The sequence below is a fragment of the Tetrahymena thermophila genome (genome assembly GCF_000189635.1).
Source record: "Tetrahymena thermophila SB210 genomic scaffold scf_8254731, whole genome shotgun sequence".
In the NCBI taxonomy this organism is placed as follows: domain Eukaryota; phylum Ciliophora; class Oligohymenophorea; order Hymenostomatida; family Tetrahymenidae; genus Tetrahymena; species Tetrahymena thermophila.
Genome location: NW_002476495.1, coordinates 132,515 through 145,175, shown reverse-complemented (window position 1 = coordinate 145,175; position 12,661 = coordinate 132,515). Strand labels below are relative to the sequence as shown.

The following is a 12,661-nucleotide window of genomic DNA, read 5'->3' as shown; positions in this document are numbered from 1 at the left end:
CTTTCCATTCATTCAATTTTAAATTTATTAGTTAGTTAGTTAATTAATTAATTACCTTTTCAATTATTTCAAAAGATATTTTTTAATTGTTCTATTTTTCTGTATTGATTCTATTTTTAACTCTATGTTGCATATCCTATGCTTTTAAAACAACTATAAATTCCACGTCTTATTTATGATATCTGTTATTAATACCTATAAAATATGATTGAATAAGTAAACATAAATCACTTCAATTAATTATATTCTAGTTTTAGTTCATAGATTTTTAAATATTCGATAATAACCTATAAAAATAACTCCTACTAAATAAAAATAATTAAATAAGTGATAAAAAAATATTCAAATTATTTAAAAAACAACCTAGAAAGAAAAAGTAATAAATAAATTTTGAATGTCATGAAGAATTTGTGTTTCATCAAATAAATTCATAAAACCCTAAAATTTGATTTAAAGATTAAACACCAGAAAAAAAGTTCATACAGAAAATCAAAAATCTAAGAAAATTTGTTGAGAAATAAAATTAGAAACATCAAAAATAAGTTTTTAATTTTAGTAAAAAAAGTATTTTTAACTCTTTCTTTGATTGAATATAAGGGAAGGAAAATAATGGTTTTGATTTAAAAATTATTTAGGTAAAAATATCAAATAATTAAATATCTAAAAGTTAAAAATAAACTTAATTAAAGTATACGACAATTTTTTTTTCGAATTTTGCAAAATTATTATGCACTATTAAATCAATCAGACTTTTTTTAAAAAAATTAACTTACAATTCGTAGCAAGATCAATTAATTACCCACATTCTTACTAAAAAAAGCATAAGACATTTGCCAAACAAAACATTAATTTCTAATTTACTTTTTTTAATTACAAATTTCTCATTTATTTACTCATTTTTCTTTTATTCCTTCTCAAGCTCACAATAAACACCACCAGCAAATGCAATTGCTTGTTTGATTACTTTATAATTTTTCACTTAAAATTGTATAATTAAATAAATTTCTTAAACAATAAATGACAAATTAAATTTTCTAATAATTATAAAAGATTTGCGAACACATAGACATATTCAATAATACTAGCAAGGATATTTTATTTAGGCAAGTTAAAATCACCAAATATGATAAAATTCTATATTTTTCCAACCATGGAAATGAAAAAAAATAAATAAACAAATAAAAAAACTACTTAACCATTTATTTTTAAATAAATAAATTCTTATCTAAGCAAATACTTTTCATTCTCATTTTATCATCCAAATTTGAGTTTTTCATAGAAGTTATTTCTTAATTTTATCTCAGAATTTTAATGAAATTGATAGATTTAAAATGTTTCTAAGAAAATTAGCTTCAGCTAAAAAGTTTAAAGCTATTTAACTTTCAAAATATTATTTATTTTTAATATTTATAAATTAACAAATCAAGAGATTTTTAAATCAAGAATAAATTATTTTAAACAAAAACATTTCAAATTTTACTAAAAAAATAAAATCTATAATTCATCAAATGGCTCAAATAACTTGATAAATTTAACTTAAAATTATGAATAAAATAAAATTTTTACATAATACCAAAAAAAATTGTATTTTATTATTGGTTTGGTGATTATTATATTTGAAATTATACATTTTGTATAAAATATTTATCAAACAAGAATGAATATTTTCTTCCAGATAAAATATAAGCTTACTAATTATATGGTACTATGCTTTTTATATGAGGATTTACTTTAAAAAATAAAAATAATGAGATAAAAATCTTCTTAAAACTTTCTAATTTATTTTCAACTCTTCTATTTTTAATTTTATTTTTTCAGGTAAATTAATTTTATTAATTTATTTGGTTTAAAATATTTTAAATTTGCAATTGAAACAAAAGATTTTCAAATAAAACAATTATTCTGAACAAAATAAAAATAAAATAGTATCTTTAATCTATCATATTATATTTTAATTCAAAAGTATTTCTAATTTTAATTAAATCAGAAGGTATTTATTTTGTATTATTTAAATTAATTTATAAATTATTTATTTTTATTATAATATGATAAAATTACTTTTAAATGAAACTAAAATATGAAATTAATATTTTTTAGTAATAGTTTATACAAATTTAATAATAGTGCTGATTTCTTGGTTATAATAATATTTGAGATGATATAAAAGTTAACGTAGTATAATACAAATGTAATTGTGATTTCTATTAAATCAAAATTTTGATAAGATTTTCTAATTTTCAATCACTCTTTAATTCAATTTATTAAGAGAATGAAAAAGACAAATACTAATAGCTTTAATAGTAAGCCAAACAAATAGAAACAGGCTGTTTTCTCTTAAAAAAAGGTCCCCTCTAATAAAATAGTCCCTGTATAAAAAGTTTAGCTTTAAAATTCTATAAATTAATCAGTATTAAATGACACCTTAGAGCAGTTTGTGAACACAACAGACATGAATCTGGAGAATATTTAGCTCTCTAAATAAGATTTGAGCCAAAAAAATGAAGATAAAACAGATATCTAAATAGAAACTGTTATAAATTTCAATAATGCTTCCACTACTTTAGATATAAATGAAGATAGTAAAAATAATAAACATATCAAATTTGATGACTCTGAATTGGCTTAAAATTCTATTGATTATAAAAACTTAATTACCTCCTCAACTCCCTCAATCATTAATGAGCAACTATATTTTAAACATAATAAAAGTGAGTCTACACTTAGTAATATAACTTTTAATCATGTCAAACCAGGACAAAAAAAATAAAATGAATAAGATTTAGATGAAGATTACAATTTAGGTCAAATATTACCTTAATAAAATGCTAATAAATCTGAATAGGTAAAGCCAAAAAAGGCTCCTTCTAAAAAGAATTCAGTTGCTAAAGTAAAGCAATTCAGTATGGACGAAGAAGATGAATATGAATATGAAGAGGAAGATGATGAATAAGAAGAAAGTGAATATGATTACGAAGAAGATGAAGAAGAAGAAGAGGAGAAAAATGATTGCTAAAATAATAAACAAAATGGAAAAATCACAATTGAGCAATTGGTTACTCTTGATCCTTTGAAAAGTAATGGGATGATGATTTAGTAAAAGAAAACTGAAAATGAAGGTGAACAGACATAAAAATTTCAGCATTAAAAGAATACATCTACTTTACCTCATTCATTGATGGAGAATAGATTATTAATGCTTGAGCTGAGTCATCAAGATTCGAATAAATTTAATAAAAATTCTCCAAATTTTGGAAATCAAAGATAGAGAGTTAGCTTTTAGAAAAATATTGATAGTTAAAAAGAAAAGTGTAATTAAGAGATATTAAATCAGAACCCTGAAGCTAATACTTATTATAAATCATCATATACAACACAATATGAAAGAAATTCCCTTAATGTGAATGCATCACTGTAATCAGATATTCCAAATTTAAATTAGAAAAAAAAATCGAGATAAATTCATCCTTTGTAATTGTCTATAAGTAGCACTTAAAATTATGTACAGTAATATGGAGTAAGTCCAAATAATTTAAGACATTTGTAATCAATAACAAATTAAGAAATGCAAATGAATAATGCAAATCTACACAAACAGGGAATTATTAAAACTTTTGGCTCCAGAGCAAATAGTATATCGAGAGGGCCAACTCCTTCAAGAGTTTTATTTCCAAATAACCAACAAAAAGACATTAACAGCTAAGTAAATAAAGAACAAAATCCTAGAGATTAATTTTAACAGGATATAGAACCTACTCATTGTAAAATCTGTCTAGAAACTGAATGCACTTCCGAAACTGGTAAAATGATAACTCCATGCAAGTGTTCAGGAACTCTCAGAAACGTCCATGAAGAATGCCTCAAAACATGGATTCTCACATAGCAAAAAGAAATAATGGAAGCTTAGTGTGAAGTATGTATGAAGCCTTACGATTAAACAATCACATTTGGTTTAAAGTAACAATCAAATTAATCAAAAAACAATCAAGAAATCAATTTGAAGATTTTTTTTTAATTTTGAAATTTTTTATTTGTTTTTATGAATGAAATAAAAGTTCAATAAAATATTTAACAAAAAAATTATCAAGATTTTTTCAAATTTTTTGATAAATAAAAATAATATTTTAATTAAAATAACAAACAGATTGAATGTAAAGAATACTTGTCGTGATGGTAAAATGAACTGTTTAACATCTTCAGTAATTTCGATGTTTGTTATAGCCCTTATTATTGTAATAAGCTTGCTATTTTAGCAAAAGTATTTTTTGATTCGCTAAATTTTATATTAATAAATTTCATTTTAAATTATTTAATAGTGATAGAATTAACCACTCAAACTCATAATACGCTAGCAGCGATTCATTTCTAGGTAAATTAAATTTCAAAGACAAATAAAAATTAATTAAGTTCTAATTGTCTTAACTAGATAGTACTACCCATGTGATATCTCTCATCATCATTTGCTTTATTATTCTTTTAATTTTACTTATTATTATCTATTACACTCTTAAAGAAGCATGCTGCATTTTGGTTGTCAAAGAATGGATCATCGAATAATATGTGTCTTCTCCATAAATTGAATAAAGTTAGATTGTAGAAGGAACTTACAATTATTAATAAACAACTGAGTACTAAAATCAAATTTAATATAATCTATAAAATAATAAAATAATCACATATTAATAATTCTTGATGGAAAGAAGAAGTATGCCTACTATTATGCCTTAAAATATCGATGAAGAGAACAGAAATATCTTCAAATAAAACAACCGTAATTTTAATTAAAGTAGAAATAGTCCTAAATCTTAAGCATAATCATGTGTTACATAAATGTAAAACAAACAGTAAAAAAAATTATCAAAATAAGAGCAGCAAAATCGCATCAACCAACTTCTTAAAAGCAAAAAGTAATTAAACAAACCAATTTTATTTAACTAAAGAATTTACTCTTCAAGTAGAAGACAAAGCTAAAGTAATGCTGCCGTAAGAGTTTCTTATGATTTATCTTGATTTTGATAAGATAGATAATAACTAAAGTAAATTAATTAAGAAATGAATAAATTTATAGATTTAATCATTATATTTTAATAAAATATAAAAAAAATAACTAAATCAATAAATAAATTTAGCTTTCCAATATAAAATTTTCAAAAATAGAAAATGAAATGTTAAGGATTTAATCAATAAATAAATGATTTTCTATAAAAAAATTTAAAAATTTACAAAAAGTAAATTATTAATTAAAAAAATCTTTTAACTTACCTAAAAATATGCTTTAAAAATTATTAATAATGATTTTATTAAAAAATTTAATTTTTTCTAAAAATAGTGAAAAATTAGAAATAATATAAAAAATTTAAAGTAAAATATTTTTTTAAAATATATAAAATTTCAATATTAAATCATGAATTATTTATATTTATTTATAATAAAAGAGGTATTTATTTATTTATTTGCATGTTTATATTAAATTTTCATCCTAATATACCCTATAAAGTAAATTTAATTAAATTTATCATATATAAAATTTTTTAAAAAATTTCATTTCATATAGAATTTAATTATTGTTATGAATTGTTTATATTTATTATTTTTATTAACTTTAGTTTTCATCTTAAAAGTAATATTACAAGCTTAAAAAATAAATAAAATAATCTCTCACTAAATTTATCAATTAAAAAAATTTATTTATAAAAATGAGATTTCTAAATAATTGATTATTTATTAATAGTTATTTATTATTTTTATTAATTTGTATAAATATTTATAAACATTTCTTTAATTTTTATTTAAAAATAGATATCAAAAACTGATAAAATAGTGTTTATTCCAAGTAAATATTTTACTTTTAATAACTATACCAAAATAAATTACATATTATTTAGTATATATTCTTATTATTGATTATATCTATCTATTTATTTATTATTTTTATTAGTATTTATTTAGTAATGTTTTTTTTAATGCTCATCTTAAATTTTAATTTAAAATTGTTAAAAACAAAAATATTTTCAAATTAAATTCATCATATTTAAAATATTTATTTATTATATTTGCATTTTATTATTATTTATATTATTTGTACTATTTTTATTCATTATTTTTTTAACTTTTAATTTTCCTCGTAATAAATAATATTATAAGCTTAAAATTTAAAATAGATTATAATTAAAGATATCAAATTAAAAATATTAAAGAAAATTACATTTTCTAAAGAGTGAATATCTAATAATGAATTATTTATTATTTGTGTTAATTGTTATTCATTCATAAATTTAGTAAATTTTAAATTTGATCCTAAAAAAATGTCACAGGCATAAAATATTTATGCAAACTACATTTCCTAAAGGATTAAATTCTGATTTTCAATTACTTGTTTTTATTTGTTATAAAAGATGTATCTATTTTTATTCATACATTTTTCTTCAGCCTTGATTCTAAAAGATAAAATTACAAATAAAAAATATTAAATTAGTCTTATTTTAAATATTTATGCATTTTACATTTACTTTAATATAAATTTCTAATGCATACCTAATATAAGATTTATTACTTACATCCTATCAAAAATATATATATCTAATTTCTTTTATTTATATCTAATAAAAGAAATATTTGATTTCTCAATTTTAATTAAATCTAAAAATCCAAACATAATCAACAAAATTAAATAATTAATTAAGTTATTAAAAAAGTAAAAAAAATAAAAAAAATAGAGGTTTATAAATAAAATGAAAGAAGTGATAATTAATAATATTCAAAAATAAATAGAAGCGAATTCTGTTATTAAAGCAGAGGAAATATCTTTAATTTTAGAAATCTTTATAAAAAAATATATAAATTATATCTATCTTGAATATGAAAGCAGCTAAACTGACTCCTTTTGTTTAAAAGCATTCAACACAGAGATTTTACAAAATGTGTATCTCAAATTTTCTCTCTTGATCTTAAAATAAGAAAAAGAAAGGGAATAGAAAAAAGAAATTATATTGAAGCTAATTTAATAAAACTAACTGGAAGATCAAATACTAACGAAGGATACTCTATATGACGTAACAATAGAAGAAACAATAGATAATTAAAGTAAAAAATATAAATTAAAATTTGAAATTAAAAATATTAATTTTATTAATAAAATAGACTATCCTGATCTCAGTTAAAGAATAAAGGCAGAAAAAAAAACATTCTATTCTAATGTAGTTTTTAATAAATATAAACATTATTTATAACTAAACAATTTTCTTTTAGGAAGTAATTAATGAAACAAAATATGTAAGATAAGTAACTGCAATTTACTAGTAAATTTAAATTAATTTTATTTTATCAAATATAAATAAATAAACAACTTCAATAATTTAACAATCAAGGAGGCGAGCATTCAACATGGAAATTATCTTAAATGAATTAAATTTACTAGAAAACCATCCTTACTTGAAAAAGCTAAATTTAAATTTAAAGTATTAAATAAATTAATCTTAATTAAGAATGTATTAATTACGATATATTTATAAAGCAATAACGAATTCTTTGAAGGTGAAGGTGCGTTACTGGGTTCTTGGATATCAAAATTTTCATATTTAGAAAATTTGGAATTAGATATCGAGTAATTTATTGATTTTCTCAATTTTAAAATGTATTAAATTTTATTTAAATAAAAAAGCTCTTGCAACATACAGACAGATTAGCTGATTTAATTGTTAGATTCAATATCAAATTGCAACAATTTAAAGAAATTAGATTTCACTTATAGGTTTTTATTATTATTAAAAGATAAATAGTATTTATTTTTTGCTCAAAAATTAAAAGGATGAACAAAAACGAGCCTATTTTTAAAGAAATTGGCACTTATTTAGGCAAATTGCATTTATTAGAATATTTATCTATAAATTAAAGGTATTTAATAATTTATTCTTAAATTTTTTTCAAATATCATTTCTCTCTAGCTTAAACAAACTATAATAATCTATTGGTGATAGCTCTTTGTTTGGATAAGGCTTGGCTAATTGTAAAAATCTAAAAGAGCTATCTTTTAATTCATCGTAAGATTTTTATACTAAATAAAATTAAACTAGGGTTTATTATTAATTAATTCAATAGATTCTGCTTTTATTAGAGCTTAACTCAACAGAATTTGATACTTGGGCTAAATAATTTGAAAAGCATCTAAAAATTACATCTCGATATTAAGTAAAAACTTAAATTCATACTTTGAAATTTTATTTTAATAAAAAATAATTAAAAAAAAAGTTAATTTATTTATGCAAATAATAGAAAATAAATAAAAAAGGTATTTTAAACCATAGAATTATAATTGCATGGAAATAGCATGAATTTATCACGCTTATTTAACCCTCTACCTCCCTAAAAATAATATTTAGCATAAAAAACATTATTTAATTTACACAAATTATAAAAAAATAAAAAAATGGCTTTTTTACACTTTTAAAAACTTACAGTTTTCTCAAAATTATTTTGAAAGGATAAAGATAAATTAATTTATGATATATCCTGATAACAATAATTTAATTTTTTTTTTCTTTATACTAATTGAAAAACAATAATTAAATTATTTTAATATTAAATTTTTATTAAAAATTTTAATAAATAAGACAAAATAAACTATCAAGTGATTTGCTAATAAAAATTGTTTAGGAAATATCTTGCTGTTCATAAATAGAGGATTTATCTTTGAGTTTCATGTAAATATTTTAATTTGAAAGCTAAATTATAAAATTCTTACTAACTTTTTAAAGAGATAACTAAATTGAAGACGATACAGTGTTAAAGCTATTTAAAGAAGTATCAAAATTATAATTACTGAAGAGATTTTCAATAGATTTTATGTATATAATGCTACTTTTCTAATAAAAAAAATTAAAATTTCTTCTTTTTCTATCAGGAATATTATTACTGATTACAGCAAATTGATTGGATTTGGCGAAACCCTTTCGCTGTGTAGCTAACTTTCATACTTATAGATGAATATCTAAAGGTATTTATAAAATTTAAAGACAAAATTTAAATATATTTATTATAAAGCTAAATTGAAAGCTAGAATGAATTATCTGAAGTTATAGGTAATGAAATCTCGTAAATAAAATCATTAAAAACTATTGAAATAAAATTTGGGTACTTTTTAATTAATTTCTAATTGTATTTTACTTTAAATTAATTGTTAATAATAAACTAACAAGCTATGAAAGAATAAACTTCCAAAATCTATGCAAAAATTGGGGTCTTCTTCAGAATTTAGAAGATATTTCAATTGATTTTGAGTATATATTTTAAATAGCTTTCCTCAAATTAATTTATTAATTTGTTCATAAAAAGTAAAATTTATTTGTCTTATGAGAGGGCATAGGGATTAGATAAATTGCTTGCCTAAATCAAGAACTTAAAAAGTCTAAGCATTACATCCATTAAGTAAATTTTGTAAAATTATGAAAAAGAAAATATTGTTGCGTTTTTTCTATCTTTTATAAGTCTATTAATGTTTTTATTTTAAAATTAATTTCTTAGCGAAGAAAATTATGAAATTAAAAAATCTAAATTATTTGGAAAATATTTATCGAAATGCTTAAACCTAATCGATTTAAAACTATCCTTAAGGTATTTTAATTAGCTCATTTTAAAATGATAAATTACAAATATAAAATTTGATTGCTTTCAATTTATTTTTTTAAGGAGAGTGGGGAGAGGAAGGTTCGTTCATCAAGTATGAAAGACTTTTGTTGGAGTATGTATTTACTTATGTCACAAATCTACAAACAAGAGAATGAATGGCTGAAATTTATATATGAATTTTGTATCATCCATCCCCTCTTAGCCTTTATCAGACTGTTAAAAATAATATTTTATTAAATTATTTTTATTTTTTTTGAAGGAATTCACATTTAAGTTACTTTGTTGATGCTTTAAATCATATTTCTAAAATTCAGTCATTGGAAAGATTAAACTTATCATTTTAAAGGTATTTATATATAGAATTTAATTTACTTATAAATTAAGATATAAGCAAACTAAATTTAATAACAAAAAGCTCTATAGACAATCTAAAGGAGACTCCATAATATATTTGTAAATATATATCAAGCTTAAATAAGCTTAAATAGCTCCAACTTACTTTCTAGTAAATTTTTTTAAATAAGTGATTTTTTTAACAAAATGAAATTAAAATTAGCTCCATTTAGCATAATGTAGACTTTTTAGTTGAAATACTTAAGGGTTTAGCAGAATTAAAAGAACTAAATCAATTAGTATTTTAAATTTGGTAAACTATTCATTTGTAAAAAAAAAAAAATATTAATAAACTAAATAATTATTAAAGGTATTCCATAGTAACTGATAAAGAAGCTACAATACTGCTCAAACATATTTAAAAATTAAAAAAGCTTAACACAGTTAATCTTGATCTAAGGTAAATATAAATAAATAAATAAATGCTATTACTTTCATTTGATATTTTACTTTTGTCAGATTATAAATTTAATTTAACATATATAAATTTTAATTATTTTTATTTTCTTTTAATAGGGTAAATAAAATTACTGCTTCAAATACTCTTTAATAAATGCTCACAAAAAATCTTTACCTAGTAAATAAGGATTTTTATGTATGAAAATATAAATTAAATATAAATAAAATGTGTTTTTTTTTAAAATATAAATTAAATATAAATAAAATTTGTTTTTTTAATATGAAAATAAATAACTGTAATTAATTTTTATTTTTAAAGATTCTTTTGTGAATTAAGTAAATTACTTAAAATAAAATAGTTTTTTTTTATTGTTAAATTTTATTAAGAATTTATTAATTATTTTAAAATATTTTTGAGTTGATTTTTTAAAATTTTATTTTAATTAATAATAGAAATTATAGTTAAGTAGAAGATATTTAATTTTTTTTATATAAAAGCTGTTAATTTAAAATATTTATATTGTTAACATATTAAATAATTTTATTAAAAATGACAGATAAATATAGAGAAATAAATAAAAATTTAAGAATTTAATCAAATCATAAAACTATCGATTAAATTTTTAGTTTTAATAAATGAATTAAAAATAAATAAAAACACCAAAAATATTTTATTTATTTATTTGTTTGTTTTTATATTTAATTATTTGCAGATAAATATTTTACACTATTATTCATATTATTGAAGAAATCAGTAAGTGAATTTGCATAGTAAGCAATCAGGTATATAAAGCATTAAGATAATTGATATGATAAATATTGATTTTAGGTTAAATTTAAATCGTTATTAATATAAAAGACCAATATTATAATTCTTTTAACATTAAAAACAAATATTACACCAATTTATTCAATAATTTATATAGCAAGAAATGAGAAAGCTTAAATTTCATGAGCAAAAGCTCTTAAAAAAGCACGACTTCTTCAAGAACTGGACTGGTGAAGATAACCACCACGAAGTCAAAGTTATTAAAAGATACCATATACAAAATCGTGAAGATTACGAAAGGTATTAATCATATCAATCCACTTATTCATATTAATATTATATAGATGATTTAAAAACTAGAACTTAATTTGAAAATATTTTTTAAAAATATATAGATATAATAAGATATGCGGTTTAGTTACCTCATTGATTTGTAAATTGAAGCTTTTAGATGAGAAAGACCAATTTAGAGTTAAACTTACAGAATAACTTCTTGAAAAACTGTAATAAATAATATCATTCATTAGATTATTGATTGCTCATTAATAAATCATAAAATGAAATCTAATTTTTCTAATTTTTTGCTTTTTAAATCAAAAAGATATAATTTAGGTCTTGTTAACTAAAGAGAAAATGTAATGGCAGCTGAAAAACTTACTGTAAGTGCATTCTGCAGGTAAAAATTAGCTATAAGATTAAACAAGTATTAATATATATGCAATTATAAAACAAAAGGAGAAGATTACCAGTTGTAATGTAGATAAATAAATTCGCATAAACAGTCAAAGAGGCAGTCACATATATTGAATAAGGAAGTAAGAAATCATTTAAATTAATTTGTATTTTAATGCTCTGACTAAAAAATTAACTTTATCTTCATATCTAAATAGATGTCAGAATAGGTCCTGAAAAAATTACAGACCCTGCTTTCTTAGTTAGTAGAAATTTAGAAGATCATATCGAGTGGATGGATCAATCTAAAATTAAAAAGAAAATATTAGAATATAAAGATAAAATGGATGATTATGATATTCAAGAGTGATTTATTTTTTTATGTATTAAATTAAGTATCCAATTTATGCCAATTAATTAATTTATAAATAAAAAATCATTGCAAATAATTAAAATAATATTTTATTTTTCCATTTATATTTTAGCAATAAGTAAATATTATTCACGAAATATAAATAACAAAATTATTTTTAATTTAAAAATAAAAAAAATATAACAAAAATAAATGATATGTTTATTGATTTTATTTTTTATTTAAATTTATTTTAATTATGTATGAAAATACAAAAAAGTTTTTGTTTATAAATAAATTTTTTCAGCTTTCCTTTTAAAAATCACTATTTTGTTATTTTATTTTAAATGTCTCAATAAATAAATATTAAATTCAAATTGGAAAACTCATTATTTCATTTTTTATTTAAAGACTTTATTCTTTTAATATTTAATACTAAAATGAATATTTTTATT

General features: G+C 19.6%; 3 protein-coding genes across 3 annotated transcripts; all 3 read left to right on the top strand. All coding sequences in view use genetic code 6, as the record gives it.

Annotated features, from left to right (window-relative positions):
* Positions 1–2,269: 2,269 nt before the first annotated feature.
* TTHERM_00594080 (zinc finger protein) lies at positions 2,270–5,007 on the top strand (the record flags this gene model as incomplete). The annotated part of the gene is made up of 4 exons (XM_001011668.1): positions 2,270–3,954; positions 4,142–4,255; positions 4,314–4,366; positions 4,424–5,007. 4 exons carry the CDS (start codon positions 2,270–2,272, stop codon positions 5,005–5,007), a joined length of 2,436 nt encoding a protein of 811 aa, XP_001011668.1.
* Positions 5,008–6,728: 1,721 nt separating this feature from the next.
* Positions 6,729–9,634, top strand: TTHERM_000593091 (hypothetical protein; the record flags this gene model as incomplete). The annotated part of the gene is made up of 16 exons (XM_012796421.1): positions 6,729–7,080; positions 7,138–7,193; positions 7,246–7,295; positions 7,365–7,454; positions 7,511–7,600; positions 7,658–7,747; positions 7,804–7,890; positions 7,941–8,036; positions 8,095–8,184; positions 8,607–8,696; positions 8,751–8,840; positions 8,897–8,989; positions 9,037–9,126; positions 9,192–9,272; positions 9,328–9,420; positions 9,517–9,634. The coding sequence occupies 16 exons, from the start codon at positions 6,729–6,731 to the stop codon at positions 9,632–9,634; spliced, it is 1,656 nt and encodes a 551-aa protein (XP_012651875.1).
* Positions 9,635–11,345: 1,711 nt separating this feature from the next.
* Positions 11,346–12,224, top strand: TTHERM_000593080 (U3 small nucleolar ribonucleoprotein IMP3; the record flags this gene model as incomplete). The annotated part of the gene is made up of 5 exons (XM_012796420.1): positions 11,346–11,482; positions 11,578–11,685; positions 11,784–11,858; positions 11,918–11,997; positions 12,073–12,224. 5 exons carry the CDS (start codon positions 11,346–11,348, stop codon positions 12,222–12,224), a joined length of 552 nt encoding a protein of 183 aa, XP_012651874.1.
* Positions 12,225–12,661: the final 437 nt, after the last annotated feature.